The sequence below is a fragment of the Microtus oregoni genome, unplaced genomic scaffold (genome assembly GCF_018167655.1).
Source record: "Microtus oregoni isolate MIOR12 unplaced genomic scaffold, Mior012 000035F_ref0000213, whole genome shotgun sequence".
In the NCBI taxonomy this organism is placed as follows: domain Eukaryota; kingdom Metazoa; phylum Chordata; class Mammalia; order Rodentia; family Cricetidae; genus Microtus; species Microtus oregoni.
In genome coordinates this window covers 19,093,670-19,107,928 of record NW_024543094.1, presented here as the reverse complement: position 1 = coordinate 19,107,928, position 14,259 = coordinate 19,093,670, and the positions used below count along the sequence as shown (strand labels likewise).

The following is a 14,259-nucleotide window of genomic DNA, read 5'->3' as shown; positions in this document are numbered from 1 at the left end:
TCTCAAAGCTCCTGGTTCCACGGCCTGCTGGATCACCTGCTCTCCATGTGATAAGAAGGTCGCCATCATCTAATTGCAAGATGGGATGATTCTGAAAATCTTCTCAAGGGAATGTGTCAGTCACCTTCTGTCACTGTAACACACACCAGAGATCAAGAGAAGGGGTCTCCTTGGGCTCACAGTGTGGGCAGTGCTGGGTTGATACATCATTGCTTTTGAACCTGGTAGAACAAACAGGGGGTAGGGGTCGTGGAGAGCAGATGCTCACCTGGTGGCCAGGACCCGAGAGAGAAAGAGATATAGAACCTGGAGTCCATCATCCACTCCCAAAGACCTCATTGGGGCCCAATTTTTGAAAGTTCCAACACCTTCCAATAGGATCAAGATAGGAACAAACCTTTAACACATGCTTGGTAGACATCTAACATCCAAAATATAGAGACTGGGGATATAGCGCCTGTCTAGCATGCACAAGACCTTGGCTTCAATCTTCAGTGCCACATAAATCAATTGTGGTCCATGCCTGTGATCCCAGCACTTAGAAGGCAGATACAGGAAGACCAGAAGTTTAGAATTATCTGTGACTACATAGCAAACATGGGACTACCCTGAACTACATAAAATCCTATCTCAGAGGGGGGAAAATGTAGCTAAGGAATTTGCTTAAGGGTATGAGGTATGTGCACATTGTCAGAAGAGAGGCTGTGTGCGAAGAGGTATCTATTTTGTGTCACCTGTCATGAAGCGCCTGAGAAACCACGTTCCCATATCTTGACCTATCAGGGACAGTCAGTCACACTCAGACATGACTATTGTTTATCTCCTTTTTCTCAGGTGTATTATTAGCTCTCCACAAGCCAGTTAAGCAGGATCTCATCTTGGCACCAGGTTCCGTCACACTGCTGAGTCTGGGGACATGTTTAGAAGTGATGATGAGGGCAGAAGAGGTGACCATGACAGTAAGTCAAGGAATGCTATCATCACCACCACCAAGCTAGCACCAGACACTGATACACTTCACACAGCCAGTCATCCATGGCATCCAACCAAGACTGCCACTACCGCATCCAGGGCCAATAGCAACCCTGTGCATAGTGGCCCAACCACGGCTGCTGGTAGAATAACAAAGTATCAGTAATATTACCAATCAGTAAATAGTCACTGCCCTACTACAACCAAGAAACTACCTCCATTCATTTCGGGGCTTCCATCCCCTGGAGGAACTGAGTACCGACAGTTCATCCAACCATGCAGTCACTTTTTTATACCTGCTGGTAGGCGTGTCCCCAGAATGCACATGCAGTAATTGCGCAAATCCATCCTCTAACAGCACTGGGAGGTGGGGCCTGTGGGAATCCCATCAGGATTGAGGAAGATCACGGAAGTGGGTCTTTCATAATTTCAGTAGTGGCTTTCTAAAACAAACAACCCCTCTGTATATATGATGACCTGTGCTACTTGTCGGCTTTCTGGAAAGTCTCCTGCCTACAGATAAAACCCACCAGATACGAAGTACATACATGAGTCATGAATGTTCTTGGAGTTCCAGAATTGTGAGCAACATAAACTCCTTTTCTTCATAAACTACCTAGTCTATAATTTCCTATTACAGCGACAGAAAATGGACTACCTTTCCATGTTTCTAAAATTCTCTCACTAGATATTTGTTTTATAAATTCTTTTTAAAGGTTTCTCCCAATGTGTCAATCACTTAAAAGCTGAGACTGAAAACAATAATTAATAATAATAATAATAACCACCTAGGTAGGGCCAGATGGATATACTAAGAAACTCTGGGGACAGATTCAAGGTTACTATATGACCAATTTCCATGGAAGACCTGCCCAAAATCTGATAACTCCCTTTCCAAAGGTAAGCATATTGATAACATACCTGGGAAAGGCTCATTCACAACCTATAATCTTTATAGTAGAGTAACGCCTTCTGGGTGACACAGGCCTCACACCTGGCTTAGCTCATCAGGGACTTATAAAACAATTCGCGTGTATCAAGGTAATCAAGCCTCGCGAAGTGAGATCAAGATTCTAGCGCCTGACTAACAGAGCTAGACAGAAAGGTCCATTCCTGCCCTCCATGTCCCCCTGGTATTTGTTTAAGGAGAACTCAGCTCAGGAGTCTTGCAAGTAGGTTACCAAGCCATGAGTAGCATGAAATAGGCCCAGCTGGGAGTGTCTCGGCAAGGGCTAACATCAGCGATCCCTCCCTACCAGCAGCTTCCCACACACTGTGCTGTCCTGCCTGCCGTAAGTATTCAGCAAAGGGTACTGACTTGGTCCCCTTCTTAATAGTCAACACCGCCTCTGTGTTACCAACACCAGCAAGGAGCTTCGCTAGCATTGTGGGATGGGGAGGAGAACAGAATCAGGAGCCAGAAGTCTCGTCGCCATCAAAGGCATTCTGACTTGAGTCATTTAACCCTCTGACCTTTGATTTTCTTATCTGTAAAAGCTATAGCTCATTGACTATGAAGTTATTTAAAGACTTAGAAGGAATCAGGGCTATGAAAACTACTTTGTGCACTGTGAACCCCTGAGAACTGCATGACAGTACCTGGAACCAGAATCACGGGGCGTGGGGAGATGGCTCAGCGGGTGAGAATGCTTACTCTGCAAAACTGAGGACCTGAGTCTGAATCCCCACATTCGCATGAAAAGCCAGCCTTGACTGGGCATGCGTTATAACTTATAACTTATAAGGTTATAACTCAGCACTTGGGGACAGAGACCGGCAGATCCAGAAAGCTCACTAGCCAGACTAGTCAAAAAACAACAGTGAATTTCCTGTTCAGGAAGAAATCCTGTCTCGCAGCAATAAAAGTGAGAGTGCAGGAAGACACCCAACATTCCACTGCAGCCTCTTTGGGCACATGTATGAGTGAGTATGTGTGCACATGTGTATGTTCCATCCCTGCAACACACACTAAAAAATAATTTAATTAAAATTAAGTATAGTGCTTATCTAGTATCTCTCATGAGACCCTATGTTCAATCCCCAGCACTGGGGAAAAAAACAAACAAAACAAACAAACAAAACTAAAATGAAGCATGGAATCCAGGCACAGTGGTTCACACCTATAATACCAGCACTTGGGAGATGAAAGAAAGGGAGCCCAGAGTTCAAGGTTATTCTTGGCTACCTAGAGACATCAAGGCCAGCCTGAGCTAAATGAGAACCTCCCCTCTGAGGTGTGTGTGTGTGTGTCTGTATGTGTGTCTGTGTGAGTGTGATGCATGGACCTTATCATATGATCAGCACTGGCAGTTCTGTCGATGTGCCCAAAAGAATTGAAAACACAGTCTTGAAGAGAGATTTGCATATCCAGGTTGACAGAAGCATTATTCACAGTTGCCAAGAAGCAGAAGCAGTACAGATCTAATGATGAAGAAAAATGCAAAAATGCAGTGAAATAAGAACACTTTACAAGTTTGAGAATCGCCGTGCCTGTTACACCATAGGCAAACCTGAACACATTCTAGATAAAATGGGCTTAAACAAACACGAGGCCATGAGACCACTTAAACAACACATTTTAAAGAAGTAAAAACCAGAGAGAGAGAAAGTGGAATGATGATTGGCAGGGCCTGGGGAAGAGGAAGAGGAAGGTATTGGTTAATGAGTACAGAGTTTCAGTTTGGGAGGAGTAAGAGCTTGTATAGATGGATGGTGGTGGTGGTTGCGCAACACAAATGTTCTAAATGTGGACAATACAGTTAGAAATGGCTACAAAGGTTTAATCCAAAGTTACATGTGTAAAACCACAATGGCTGAGACAAAAAGATCAGTAAACAACTGTGAAGTCTTGTCATTACGTCCTAGCTGTACAACGGGCTAAAAGGGCCACATAAAGCCCACACTTTTTCATCTTTACTAAGCCCCAAGTCCCTTGTGTTCATCTCACGGTCTCTGGGGCTATCTCTAGGCCTGGAAGGACCCGAATTACCATGTAAGCTTTCACTCCCTAGAGGTAATATGCCTCAGAAAACAACCATGAAAGCTTACAATGAAATCTTAAAACAGATTCACAAGCAAAAATCATGGTCCTTAGTGTTTTGTGCCTGTTAATGTGGTCTATAACAAGGGACTCATTAACCAGTAACTTCCTCTTTCGGGGCTGCCCAAACTCTTATTTAATATGATTCCATCTATAACACTAGATCCAACTCACTGAGAAACTGGTCCCAGCGGTCTGAGGTGTGCTCGTGAAAGACAGAGAGAGCCTCTCGACAGGTAGCGCGTGAACAGTTGAGTTCCCAGCAGGTCATGACACAAGAGGCTGACCACAAACAGGGGCAACAATAATAGGGATAATGCACTGGAGCCTGCGACTTGAGAAATTTGGAACTTTTGGCATCTTCTCCCACTTCCCATCTCCAAACCCCAACAAGGACACCTCATAACAAATTGTTTCCTGTGCTTACGTGGTATGTGTAAGTACACCGTGCCATTGTAAAACACACTAAGACAAATGCAGTATGTAGATATTTTAAAATATACGACAACCTGGGGACTAGCTCAGTGGTAGAACACGTGCCTATCACATGCAAGGCCAGAGACTCTGTGCCTGTGTGGAATGGTAGTGTTAACTGCCGACTTGACAGAACCTAAAATCACCTTGCCTCTGGGGGACTGTCTTGACTGCACTAATTGGGGTAGGAAGACTTGCCTACTGTGAGCGGCACCATTCCCTAGACTTCATAAATGGCTGTTCTCTGCTTCCTGCTCATGGATGTGACTGACCAGCTGCTTCCAGGGTGCTTTTGACTCCCTTGCCATCACAGACTTCACCGTGGAACTAAAGGGTGAAGCGAACCCTTTCTCCGCTGAGCTGCTTTTTTTGGGATATATTTCCACATCAGCAGGAGAAGGAACTAAGATACTGGGCAAGCATGAATATGAATGCTTGTGTGTACGCAGGTGCACGTGTGTATTGGGTGGATGTGAACATGTATGAACATGTGTTGAGGCCAAAAGACACCCTCAGGTGTCATTCCTGAGGTGTTACCTCCCTTTTTTGGGGGACAGGGCCTCTCACTGGCCTGGAAATCATCGACTAAGCTAGGGTGGCACATCAGAATGCCCCAGGAATGCACCTGTCCCTGCCTCTCCAGTACAGGAATTAAGTACACATGCATTCACACCCAGACACTTTCCCAACTGAGCAATCTTCCCAGCCCCAAAGATTGTAAACTATACAACTTTGTGACGAAATGACATTCTAAGTGATTTCAGTCATCAGATTAAAATACTTTTCTCAGAGTTGGGGATACAGCTCAGTGGTAAAGGAGTTGACAAACATGCACAAGACCTTGGGTACCACTTGCAGCACTGCAAAACCTAAAAAAGAGTGTTTATGTCAGTGTGACATGCACATACGTGTCACTTGCAGTAAGAAACAAGGCCGAAGCCAACAACTGCTCTAAAGCAACAGCATAATGACGCTGAAGAAGAACCACGGCAACACAAAGACACTTGGGCATCTTTGAGAAGAGGGCTCTACCGCTAGCTGATGTAGACTGGGTTTTCAAACTCAGCCCAGGAAACAGGAAGAGAGGCAGAGAGGCAAATCTGGTGAGCCAGCCAGAGGAAAGGATGTAGCAAACTAGGTCACTCCAGTTCACGAGCTGGCCCGGAGAATGCTTTCAGGCTGAGTCTTTTGGTTAATGCTAGCACTATCATCTGGTTTAATCACCTCCTGCTGGCAACAACTGTGAATGGCCCAGTGCAGGCTCTAAATCTGTGCAAACAACATCTGTGGAGCAGGGACTAATGAGACCGCCAACATTCACCGTACCTGAACTCACGATCTGTTCTTAGTGGGTCCCATGCGCTCTGCATTTCCTCTCCATGGCTATCTTCACGTTAGGTCCTCTTAGTACCTGGTTTTAGGGAGGAAGCCATCGGGCTCAGAAGACCAAAAATCGCACAGCTAGGAAGTAGTGGAGCCTGCCAAAACTTGCACTCCCTCCCGGGTAACCTCTAAACCAGGTTCACAGCTGCTCAATGTACCTTGAAGAACAATGGGTGTTCTGGCCCGGCTTGTCTGTGGTTGCTTAAATTAACTTTCTGAAAGGTTAAATACACATTCTACAATCTACATATCTGCAACAAGGGCATCCAAAAATTGATATCCAACAGACACTAGCGTGCTCTTCTCTGCTGGTCCTAACCTGGGTGGATCTTAGGGAGCCCACCCAGCTGTTGAAAGCAGCGCCAGTCTAGATGTCATTGAACCCCTATTCAATCCAGGAGGTGGCAACTTCTATCTCCACCTTGACCCAGGAAAATTAAGGCAACACCTAGTGCACAGAGCTACTACCAACAGCTGTGCTGATGTGAACTCTTTATTCCATGTTTATTGCCTCCCCTTCCCAGGCTCAGCAAATAAACTAAACACTTGTCCCAGGATTCAGTGTCAACCAAGAACAGAATCTGTCGGGCTGAAGAGACAGCCCAGATGGTGAAGTGTTAGACCTGAGCTGGGTTCCCAGAACCCACATTAAAAAACCAGAGGTGGTAGCATGCACTTGTAATTCCAGTGCTGGGGAAGCAGAACTCAGGCAGGTCCCTGGAATCACTGGCCAGCCAGCCCAGCCTACTTAGTGAGTTCTAACAGTGAGAAGCTCTGCCACTTAGACTAGGTGGACAGGCACACACATCGTGGCGGGCAGGGAGAAGTGCCTTCATTTATTTCAGTCCCGGTGAAACACACAGCATCGTAGCATAGAACTGAGAGCTGAGGTCATGGAATCAGTGTGGCCTGCCACAGAATGAGCTTGACCTACGGCATGTATTTGGAGGTCATTCTTGGTGTGATTAGAGCTAAATGGTGAACTTTGTATACATCGTGTATACATGGTATAATAAACCTTCTTTTAAAAGTCAAATAGAATCTAATCAAAAGCTGGCCAAGAGAAGTGCTCTCTAGCACCACAGAAAGTCAAAAGGGCATAACCAACATGGCCTGAGGGGAAAAAAAATAAAGCTGGCATCTCTCCCAGAGTCCACATGTCCTCCAGCTTTAACTACATAAGCACTGGATTGGCCATATTGAGTCAGAGAAGAAACCTGGCCAGCTATGACACCAGGCTTGTATTTGTCGCCTATTAGAAATTCCGTCATTAATTAAAGGAATATGAATCCAATGGGCTTTGGGTTCCCTGCTGATCCCTGTGAAATTGTAGATGTAAGGACTCGGGCCTGAGGACCAGGAGCCTGACACCCTCGGGCAAGTTGACCAATAATATGGCAATTCCCTACTGATCTGCCACCTAAGCCTTTGGAGAGGGGAGAGGGAGGAAAGAGGGAGGAGAGAGACTGGAGAGGATTTGAGGGGATTTATCTGGGGAAAGGAAAGATTAGAGGGATTTATGGAGACCCAGCCAAAGAAAAGCTCAACAAGTTAACCCCTACGGTCCTCCCCTGAGAGAGCATGGGCGTCCATCTGACATTAACCAAGTATAATTACTGTGCGCTCAGATGACAAGTTTAAACCAGAGATGGCGACCTGAGACCCAGCCCTTATTAGTTCTTCTGGGGAAAAGCTCTAGCCCACAGTTCCACGTCCCAGATCCCGGTACACTCATGCGGAAGGATAATGGAGTGTGTAACCCATGGTTGCTTCCCCATTCTGCAGCACTGTGTCCCTCGCATAGGGCACAGGAGAAGGTTCCTAGCTGGTCTCCCCGCGTTTGCCCTTGAACTGGACACTCAGTAAAGCCACCCATCACTCCTCTGCTCACGCCCCTCCAATCTGGAGCAAAAGCTAAAGCGCCTCCACCCCATACATCACTTCTTTAACCCTCTACTCCCTCTCACTTCCCTTCCAGCCTTAGCTGGACTGGAACCACCACAGGCTTAGCTTCTCCATCTCTTCTCAATTTGCCTAGAACATAGCAGGTATTCCAGGGATAATCTTAGATGTTTAAACTGAATAATTTTTCATGCCTCCAAACAGGAGGATAGAGAGATCCAAACTAACAGCAAATACTGCAGCTGGGTTAGCCTCCGAGAGACAACCAGGCTTCACGTCCCTCCTCCTCTTCCTAATCTTTCCAACGCTCTTCACAGAAGCTAAAAATCTGACTGATTTCCGAATCCACAGCATAACCAGGAGTGCAAAGATGCAAACTACCCCGGGTGGTTTTGCATTCTTTATACACATGGACACCCCCCACCAAAAGAAAAGGCAAATCTACTGCCCATCTAAGGTTGCAGACAAATCGATCACGTTTGTCCTCAACAGGTGTAATTATTGACCAATTTCAGCAGCAGAAGGGTGAGCCAGGTGGGAGAGACAGTTCCAGCCCCACAGAAATACCCATGTATTCTCCTCCTAAAGCAGCCACCAGCAGACACGTAGGTCATAAAAAAGACCCACTTACTTTAGAGTAAGCAGCTGGCCTGGACTGTTTCATCCTCTGCTTGAATGGTCATAAAAATGTCCCTCCATGGGGTTGGGGAGACTTCTTTGTTGGTTACAGCGCTGGCTGTACAGGCAGGAGGACCTGAGTTTACTCCCCAGCATCCACGTATAAAGCAGGCTATTGTGGTGCTCATAACCCAGCACTGGGGAAGTGGAGACAAGCGGCTATCTGGGCTCCCTGGCCAGCTAACCTAGTGAACAGGTGAACTCCAGGCCAATGAAAAGACCCGGTCTCAAAAACCAGGGTCCAAAGCTATATCCAACCTCTAGTCTCCACATGTATGCAAACACATGTGCTCACCCATCTGCATGAACACACACACACACTGTCCCTCCAAATAGGTACACCTAGTTGCACAAGGCAAACCGCGAGGAACAACAATTAGAAATGCCTTCTAGACAGAAGTGAACCACAAAATATCAAGTTGTCAGGGTGTTTGAAAACCTTCCACATCCTTATCTGAATGGTGGACACCAAGTTTGTTTTTTCAGAAGGTGTTTAAGGATATCTCTGTGGCTGGGAAGATAGCTCAGACAATATACTGTTTGCTTTGCAAACATGAGTCCCGGAGTTCAATCCCCAGAATCCACATTTTTTAAATTTTAAAAATAATAAAAATAAAATGCTAGGCATGGTAGCATGCACCTGAAAGCCAGCTGGAAAAGCAGAGGCAGGCCACAGGCTGGTTCCTAGGGCTTGCTGCCCAACCAACCTAGCCTACTTATTGAGTTCCAAGCCAGTGAGAGACCCTGTCTCAAAAAAAAAAAAAAAAAAAAAAGTGTTTGTGGCCTGTGGAAAAACAGCCAAGATTGTTCTCTGGCCTACACACCCACATGTGATGGACACGTATTCATGCATCTGCACACACATACACACACACACACACACACACACACACACTCCTCCAGCAGAGAAGGCTCTAACAGCCTAGCGAATGCGCCAACAGAAATGTTTACCGTTCCTAATTTGCTGTTACACAACATTTATTTGCTCTCACTGTGTGCCAAGGATCTGAAAACATGTTGTTGATTAATAAACAGTAATTAACTCTCCCCACCTCACTCAGAGATACAGTTAGGTTCTGGAGCCCCCTTTGCAGGAGACTAAGCATAAGTGTTGAATGTTTCCTGGGGCTTGACCTGAAGGTGCATTAGACATACCCACACCAAAAGACTGCCCTCTCCTCTCCCTCGGCCTCCTCTTCAATCCTCCCAATCCAATCATCATTCACTGGGCCCCCTAGTCAGCAAGGTCTTTCTAAGACACTGACATAACGCCTTGACCCTCTGCTTCCTACATTAGACCTTCTAGATTCTGAGAAGAGACACCAGATTAGACTGCCAAATACAAGATTACAAAGCTGGCTACTGAACTCTCCTCCGGGTTTGTTTTGCTTGCTTGTTTCTTTGTTTACAATGTTTTATTTCAAAAACATTGTGACCAGTCTCTAGCAGGACTTTCCTGTCTTAGGATCTTGAAGATGCTTGGTAAAGGTATACAGAACAGTGTGACTGGAGCCACGCAGATCTTTGAGTGTAGACTCCAATTATTAAATTATTGTTGTCTACGCCTCTGACTCCTACTAGACTTTATCATAAACAAGAGAAAAGTCCAGATTTAAAATCCACACCGAAGGGACAGAAAGTAAATTTTACCGTAAGACTCGAGCTAAGCTCACTAGACTTGGCCCAGGGTGAGCCAGACATCCTCAACTTGAGACAACGTCTAGCAAATTCAGGGAGATGATACAATGGTAATAATCCAAGAACTCTGAAATCCTTGCATATTTAGATTAGGAGGTTATTCATAATAGTCTCTTATGTGCATCCTTATTAAAATTGGCTTTCCATATACTAACACCCTTTTTATAATTATTTGTAGTCCTGGGATGTAACCTGGCCTCACACACGGTAGATAAACACACTACCACTCAACCACATTCCCTACTCTCTGGTTAAATTGGCATTTTCAGGCTATAAAGTAGCTGAATGGCATTGAGGACCATGGAGAGTTGTTCTGGAAATAGAAAGGTGTCCCAGTAAGGAAAGAGCCTGCCACACAGCATGGGGACCTGAACGTGCATTCCCATCACCCACATAAAAGCTGGCCATGGCCTCCCTCAACTAATCCCAGTACAGCTGGATCTCTGAAGCTCATTGGCAGCCACTCTAACCAAATGGATAAGCCCCAGGTTCAGTGTAAGACCCTGCTTCAAACGGTAAGGCAGAGAGCAAAGGAAGGACATCCAGTGTTGACCTCTGGCCTACGTATGTACTTGAACACACATGCACACACATGCACACACATGCACACACATGCACCTCTTTCACCTCGCTCTGAATATTATCTCCATCACTTAGCAGCTAGCTTGTTAGTTCACAGTGTCTCTCATGCCTTGGTTCCCTCGTCTGAAAACTATGGGGAGCACTAAATAATTATGTCATGAATTTAGTGGGTGAGTTGAGATGGATTAATTCACACAAGAAACTTAGAATAAAAGCCTAGTGCTTAATATACCTTTAAGAATGCCACCATAATTGTCGATACTATTATGTCACTCAATTTTTTTAAAAAATTTTGGTCATTGTATTTCTAGTACCATCTTAGGTACCCTGTCAGCATTACCAGAGAGTTTCTCTGCAAAGAATTATTTTCAAACAGAAGGGACCTTCAGAAAGAGCCAGCTTACTGGAGCACAGCTCAAGTCTGTAAAGCAGTTCTGCCTGAGCTCGAGTCACCATGAAGTCAAAATTCTGTCCTTCCCAGAAATGGAAGCCACTCTGATGAACCCAAATGGCATGCCACACAGTACAATCTGCTCAAAGCCCGCTCCCTCTCAACAGCCTGGCCACTGCAGAGTGCAGGCATGGGGCTCTGGCTTTGCCAGTGAGAACAGTCAGTGAATGGAGACTGGATCCACCTGCCTGGAGGCTGCAGGAAACCGGCTCCCATAGGCAGGTAAAAGACATGTAAGGGGATATGCTCACACAGGAGGGTATTCCTCGATCTCCAATCCCCCATCCGCAACCATATGCCGGGTCCCTGGTGGACAAGCAAAAGGTACATTTCTGTTTTCCTGTTAACTTGGGCATCTCCGAGCCACAGTCTCAAACCTCAATGACAAATTTGAAAAGTTTGGACCAGAAGTAGCATCTTAACTGGCAGAGTTAAGAGGCTAGCCCTCTTTCCTGAATGAAAAGCTAACAGCCCCTCATTCTGTCTCCACAAAGACACAAAGAAAGTGCACAGAGATGCCTGCCCTGGCGCAGCATCTCAGCAGCAGCAGGGTGACCCTGTTCTAGAGCTAAGCACACTGCACAGGCCAGTCCCAGGCATCTGGGAGCACAGTTGAGAATGTCACCCTACAACTTCTCTCTGGGGGACCCACTGCATGTGGGGATGGGGGCGGGGGTGGCCGAAGAGAAATCATGAGCAGTATTTAGCTGTGGAGCTCTGGGCTTAGAGCAGATTTGAAAATGGGGTCCTGGAAAAGCAAAGCCAGTGCAGAAATAAGAAGGTTGAAACGACAGAAGGGAAGGAAAGAAAAGCACCCAGTCACACAGACATGACCGGGAAACACCCACCCCCCTCTTTTTCTCCGTCTCATCAACACCTCCTGTAAACCCCAGCAAAACGCTCATTTTGTGCAGCACGTGCGTGACTGTATCTGTAGGATAGATACTGATCAAAAACAGAAACTGACCAAGTTGGGGGGGGGGGGGTAACTTGAACTTCACACTCTTCCGTCAGCGCTGAAGTCTTTCACGGCCCTTTTACCTATCCGAGGCGCTTCAAAACAAAACAAAACCAACCCATGCGCAGGAAGGGAACTGCAGCTGTGCCGAGAGGCACATGTTCAGAGCACTGATGACACACACTTTTGATTATTTCTGCTTTCTTGAAATGTAACCATCAAGCATGAGACTACGTAAAGCCTCGGAGAGAACCGCCTCTAAAAGACTCACTAACCCTCCTCCTACCCGGACATGCATCCCAGCGCGGCCGCTGACCCTATGTGAAATACACACTCTGATAAGACTCTGCCCACATGTCACTCTGAATACTGCGAAATTCTTCCCTCCCATCATCCTGAGGCCATTCAAAGTCTAGCCTAAGCCTAGTACGTGCATATGTCAATTCCATAGGATTATATGATGTAAGGGCAGGACCAAAAGCTTCATTTCCTCGTGATCACTTTAGTCCACCCAGTGCGCCCATACATACGGTGAGTAAGCGCACACAGCCAGCGATCAACGAGATTTACCATACTCAGCCCACAGTCACGCGTGGGGAGAAAATCGGTGGAGGGCGGTGGTGGCAAGGGAAATGGAAAGTCGCTTGCCCGCGTGGGCTGTTCTCTGCGCGCCCAGAGCTCCCCTCCCCCGCCCAGAAGAGGTGTCACCCGTGGGCACAGACCCACGCGGTGGACTCACAGAGGGTCCCCCGCAAGAACGGACCATGGAACAATGAGGATACAGCGACCAGTCAATTTCTGCCGCGGTGGTAGTGGTGGAGGCGGCGGCGGCAGCAGCCACCGATGTAAAGCTGCCGCCACCTATGCCACTTCCACCCTCTGGTCCCCAGCACCCACTTACGTTCCGAGGGTCTCCTTGAACTCGAAGATCTTCTTTATGTCTTCCGCTTGCTTTTTCCAGGAGGAACTGCTCTCGCCGTTCTCCCGGGCCATGGCAGACTAGCGCTGTGGGGCAGCCGGGGGTACGCTGGGGAGGGGGCGCCGGGGGCCCGGCGCGGGCACAGGGGGATGCCGGGCGCGGGGATGCAGAGCCGGAGGATGCGGAGCGCACCGAGGCTCAGGCTGCCGCAGAGCTTCCTCTTCGGCAGTTTCCTCTTTCGCCTTGGCTGCTGCTGCCGCGGTCCCTCCCTGGCTCTAATTTCTGCTGCTCTTCGGCACAGACTTCCTGCCTCTGCTGCCGCCTGCCAGCCTCACTTTCTGCTACTTTCTTGCCTGGCTTCTGCTCCCTCCCAGCCGCCCGCCCCACTCCCCCAGCCCGCCTCCTCCCGCGGGCTCCCCGCCCTCCCAGTGCACCCGGCAGCCTCCCCCCCCCCCACGCCTCCCGCGAGGCGGCCTTCGGGGATGTCCCTCTCCCCTCCCCAGGAGCGCCGTGCCCTGGGCGCCAAGGTGCTGCACTTGACCACGGGGCCACCCACGCTCCTGGGCCGTCCGCGCACTCCGAGTCCCTCAGCTAGAACGGGTAGGGGAACCCGGCAGGTGCAAGGCGCTGGAACGCGCGGGGGAGCCCTAGCCTTCGGGGAGCTTTATTATGAAGTCAAGCCTGGGGGCGCCAGGGTTTTCCCTCTTCAGGCAGGAGGGGGCGCCTCCGCGTGGCGCTCGGAAGCTCCCGGTTAGGTGGGGATGCGTGGTTTACAGATTCGGGGCGCCCAGGGCGGGGCGCCTTCGCACGCCCAGGAGCTGGTGGCCCAAGCCGGCTGTGCAGGAGGGCGGGTGGGGACTGGTTGTCAAGGCAATGGGCGGCGGCGTGGATGGAGCCAGCCGTGGGCGGGCGTTGACTCCGGGTCCCAGCTTTGCCCAAGCCGGAGCGCCCAGAGCTAGGCAGTCTCCTCACGACTCCGCTGCTGGAGCTAATTCGCATTGCACCAAAATCGGTCTCAATTTCGGAACCGCTAAAGAGAGACTCAGAGTGTACCGGATAGACACTCCCAGGGTAGGCCAATCACAGCCTAGTGGTGGTCCCTTTAGAAACAAAACTCTTGTCGATATTTGGAGGCCAAGTGGATGCGGGAGACCGTGGCTGTCCTGGCCCAGGATTGGAGTGATTGGACTGGCTAGTGTTTG

At 48.2% G+C, this 14,259-nt stretch overlaps 1 protein-coding gene across 3 annotated transcripts in view; it reads right to left on the bottom strand.

Moving 5' to 3' along the window:
• Positions 1-13,438, bottom strand: part of Camk1d (calcium/calmodulin dependent protein kinase ID) — a 417,381-nt gene extending 403,943 nt beyond the window's left edge. For all 3 annotated transcript variants that reach the window (XM_041630683.1, XM_041630682.1, XM_041630684.1), the window contains exon 1: positions 13,040-13,438. In XM_041630683.1, coding sequence (XP_041486617.1) covers positions 13,040-13,131 — 92 coding nt within the window. In that variant the 5' untranslated portion in view covers positions 13,132-13,438. The remainder of the gene's footprint in view (positions 1-13,039) is intronic.
• Positions 13,439-14,259: the final 821 nt, after the last annotated feature.